At 44.9% G+C, this 4,934-nt stretch overlaps 1 protein-coding gene across 1 annotated transcript; it reads right to left on the bottom strand.

Annotated features, from left to right (window-relative positions):
* Positions 1-406: 406 nt before the first annotated feature.
* On the bottom strand, positions 407-1,258 carry LOC135439577 (uncharacterized; the record flags this gene model as incomplete). Its single annotated transcript, XM_064698315.1, has 1 exon — positions 407-1,258. A coding segment is annotated over exon 1 (852 nt), but the record flags the coding sequence as incomplete, so codon positions are not given.
* Positions 1,259-4,934: the final 3,676 nt, after the last annotated feature.

Below are 4,934 nucleotides of genomic sequence, written 5' to 3'. Positions count from 1 at the left end.
CGTGTGTGGATGGTATTAAGTTTTAATAAAGGTTTAACAAATTGATGAGCAACACGACTTACTTATATAATGATGCTTACAGAACTGATTTCTTAACATAAATTAAGATTAAAGGGACCGAGCAATTACAGAGTTCGAAAGAGAGCGAGACTTCGTACATGTGTATGAGTGCTTATGACATTCAAATAGAAGAGAATTAGCATAATCTTAACATAATCTGCTTTGACATTGCTATTGATACCCTGACTAATGTATATATGAGGTATATGACCGAACATCCCGGCTGCCTTGAAAGAATTATCTTTCAAGAGACAGGTAGAACAGCCAGCTTATGTACTGGCCGGCAACAGAGCCCAGAGGGAGTGCGAATATATGCGACACGAACACGGTCATCTTTGCCACTCACAACAGGCTCAACACGCCCTAATTTCCAGTGTAATGGCGGTGTGTTGTCCTCATGTATGATGACCATAGAGTCAACCGTGAGATTTGGGGAAGCCGAAGTCCACTTTGTCCTAGCTCGAAGCTCGTTCACATACTCCGCAGACCAACGACGCCAGAATTGCTGTTTAACAGCTGTGATCTGCTCGTAACGATCCAAGTTGGAGATGTTGTTGGTGATAATCTCACGCTCGGGCAGAGCGCGCGGTGCATCTCCATTTAGAAAGTGTCCTGCAGTGAGAGCGCTGAAGTCGTTGGGATCAGATGATAGCGGTGACAGCGGGCGAGAGTTGAGTACTGCTTCTATCTCAACGTCTGCGGTGTTCAGTTCCTCAAAGGTGAACCGGGTGTTAGCGAGGGTACGCACCAGCAGACTCTTTGCGCTCTTGACAGCGGCCTCCCAAAGACCGCCAAAGTGTGGAGCCCTAGGCGGAATGAAATGAAAGGTTATCTCTTCAGAGGAACAATATGATAGGATAGCATCTTGAGTGCTAGTGTTGAACATGAACTTCTTTAACTCGAGTAGCTTGTTGGATGCTCCGACAAAATTTGTGGCGTTGTCACAATAGATGTGCGATACTGGTCCACGACGGGCAACCATGCGTTTCAACGATTCCAAAAACTTATTCGTTGAAAGATCTGACACGATTTCAATGTGAACGGCCTTTACGGCCATGCAGACATATATGGCGATATAGGATTTTGTGGGACCCTTGCCACGTATTCGAAGATAGGTGTTCACTGGACCGCAGAAGTCGACTCCAACGTGGCGAAATGGCTTGTCTGTGGATAAGCGCTCAGGTGGCAGGGAACCCATGACTTGACGAAGTAGAACTGGACGATATCTGACACACTGTACTCGAAGCGCCCGAATGTATGAACTAGTTCCGTTCAGCCAGTCCAGAATAGAATTACTTTCGATAATTGCAGCAAATGTAGACTTCCGTTTTTCAGCATCGATAATGTCCATGTCCAAATCATTGTCGAATTGTTGGCAGGGCCATTGAGTCTCGGAATCACGCAGAAACGCAGGTCCTGTAAACCTAATTGATTGCTGGAGCTCATTAGCTGGGCATCCACGTGACACGATGTCAGCAGGGTTGAATTTTGACGGTACATGTCTCCACTTTCCATCTGCTGTTTGATTTTGTATAATGGATACTCTATTTCCAACAAATGTTGACAAGGTGATAGAGTACAGTACAAGACAATCTGCGAATCAGACCAGAAATGCGCGCTGTGCGGCTTGCCGATGAATATGTTTTTGACAGTTGTATATAACTTACTCAGAAGTTGAGCTCTGCTTAACTCTAATCGAGGAAGCGTCAGCTTCTTGACAGGAGCCACCCGAGATTTAGCAGTCAGAAGCTGAACCTGGACATTGCCATACGAGTCCGTGGAACGCACATATACGCAACAGCCGTAAGCACATATTAATGCGTCACAGAAAGCGTGCAGTTGTATGTCTGTGAGCTCAGCTTGCAAGCAAAAACGGGGTACTGAAATCGGAGACAATTCCTTGAGAGACGTTACGCAGTTTCTCCATGCTTGTAGAAGTGATGGCGGTTTCATCCCAGGCGAGTTTTAGCAGCCATAGCTCCTATATGATGATTTTCGAGACGATAATGATTGGTGCCAGCAATCCTAATGGATCGAACAGAGAAGACGCAGTCGAGAGAATAGTCCTCTTTGTGACTGTTGAATACAATTTTTTGGGTTTAAATTCAAATAGTAGCACATCACGACGTTGATCCCAAGCTACGCCAAGTGCGCTAGTGACAGCGTTTTCATCCAAGTTTAAGTCCTTTACCGATTCGTCGTTCCTGACGGCAGGATGATTGGAGTGCCACTTAACCAATGGGAAGTGTCCTCGGCGGAGTATCTCGGTGACCTTGTGTTTGATGTTCTGCAACTCGATGAGCTCGTTTGCTCCGCATAGCAGATCATCAACATAAAACGATGATTTTACAATGGATGCGCCAATGGGAAACTCGTTCACATGCAGATCTGCCAGATATTGCAAACTGCGAACAGCTAAGTATGGGGCCGAGGCCGTTCCATACGGCACTGTATTTAGCTCAAAGGTCTGCAAATCAGCTTTAGGGGATGCTCTCCAAAATACATATTGAAATTTCCGATCCACTGGGCTGACTAAAACTTGTCTATAATCTTTTCGTAATGTCCGCTGTGATGGCGTAACGAACCAATCGAAAACGAAGGAGAAGTATACACAGATCTTCTTGGAGTGTTGGGCCAACGAGAATCAAATCATTCAACAATGTAGTGCACGAGGCGTCAAACACGACTCGTAACCTCGTTGATGCACTGCTGGTGAGCTATGTAAAAAAGTGGCTCATAATCTCGGATTCGTCACTAATGTCATAAGGCCGAGATCCTCATATTCTTTCATGAAAGTTACATATTGCGATTGAACAGTAGGCTGCTGACTGAGGCGCCTCTCGAGCGATAAAAAACGACGACGTGCAACGTCGCTTGAATTGCCAAGGCACATTGTATCTCCCTTGAAAGGTAGACGCACAACAATCCTGCCGTTATTCATCTGTGTTGTCCTTGAATACATATCTTCACAGAGCCGATGTTCTGGATTGATTGACTTTGGAGAATTTTCTAGAGCATCAATGCTCCATAGTAATTGAAGATTTTTGTCAATTGACTCCTCCACAGAAAGCAAGCACGTTGACGACTGCTTAGCTGACTGATGACGATACTTGCCAGACACAACCCATCCAAGCAACGTTTTCTGAAGGACTGGCAAATTGTCTCCGAGCTTAATCTGTCCAACAGCCAGGCATTCGAAAAATGCCTCGGTACCGAGAAGGAGATCAATCCGACCTGACCTGTGGAAAGTTTCGTCCGCAAGTGGTGTATTCGCGGGCAACCTCCAATCTGAGGTGTCGATTTCCGAATCCGGCTGGTAGGCAATGTGAGACGTTATGCAGAACTGTAGTGTTACTTCAAATGGTGACAAACGAGATTTAATTCCAGTAGTTGTACAGTTGTTAATTTTAGTCGAGGTCTCCCCTATGCTGCGGATTTCGAAATGATGCTTATCACGGCGTAGATGCAGCCGTTGGGCGAATTGATCAGTTATGAAATTGACTTGGGAACATGAGTCAAGCAATGCTCTGCCTTGTTTATACGCCCCTGATAAATCTCGCACTAGTACCTTTGCAGTAGCAAGAATTATTTGTCCGCCTGGCGATTGATTCATATGCGAGTGCGTTGCAGCAGGAGTCGTTGTTGAGGACATTTTCGCTATGGATGATGGCGATGTAGACGATGATGATGCAGGCGGTTGGCCAAAATGCAGAAGCGTGTGATGGCGATGCTTGCAGCTTCGACAACGATTGTTAGACGGACACTGAGCCATCCGATGTCCTAATTGAAGGCAATTAATGCAAAGTCCAGCATTTTTTACGACTCCGTACTTGAGTTTAGGACTCATGTCTTGAAACAGAGAACATTGTACAATTTTATGGTCGGAGCTGGAACAAACAATGCATGTTGGATTAGTAATAGCAAATGATAATCCCTTGCTAGGCTTGTACACGTGTTTTTGTTTCGAAGAATCTGCCATTCGATACGATGCAATGCCGCTTGATTGCAGAAACTGACAATGACGTTCCAAAATAGTTGTGCAGTGAGCCCAATTTGGCAATGTACGTAAGTCAAGAGACTCATTCCACTTGTTACGAGTTTGCTGGTCACATTTTCCGATGACGATGAATATCAACATGGCTTGGGCAATATTTGATCCGGTACCCAATGACGATAATGATGAATACAGGGCTGACGCATTGTCCAGCAGACTGCGCAGCTGATTTCCAGTCCGGCTTGTCGACTTGAGGTCGACTTTGTAGATTGAATAGTGATTCTATTGTGTCTAAAAATGTAAGTGTAGGATTGTCATAACGTTCACTTAACGAGCAAGAGCCTTGGGATAATTTTCCTGAGTCACTTGGAATGCCTTTACTGCCTGTAGGGCAGGGCCCTTCAAGCAATTCAGCAGATGATTAAACTTTTCAATGTTCGAAGGAGAGTACTCACGACCGATAATCTGATTGAATGATGTAATGAAGTTTTTAAACTCTGCTCGTTTCCCATCAAATACAGGCGGAGCCAATCGAGGAAGACTAGATGGCGGCGAAGAGCGAATTGGAGCAGGGTTAGAAAATGAGGTGCTGTGCAGTACATCATCCAGTTGGGATTGGATGGACAATTTGATACTCACATATGTGTCTTCCACCTCTGCACGTCCATTGTCCTGAGGATCTTCCAATTCAATTTCAGATTGTACTTCCAAAACCTCCTTAATGTATATCTCCAACATGTCCAAGCGTAATTGTAGCTCAACGTGTGATAATCTTTTTTCACTGCCATCGACCTCAGTAGACACTATTACGACATCCTCTAAGTGTGCGATATTGCGTTTTATGTTCGCTCGCTTACGTAAGTTTGCTTGAAGAGTTGAC

The sequence above is a fragment of the Drosophila montana genome, unplaced genomic scaffold (genome assembly GCF_035044405.1).
Source record: "Drosophila montana isolate Dmon_TW-CO22-7 unplaced genomic scaffold, ASM3504440v1 contig_506_1, whole genome shotgun sequence".
Taxonomy (NCBI): Eukaryota; Metazoa; Arthropoda; class Insecta; order Diptera; family Drosophilidae; genus Drosophila; species Drosophila montana.
This window is presented reverse-complemented; position numbering and strand designations above follow the sequence as displayed.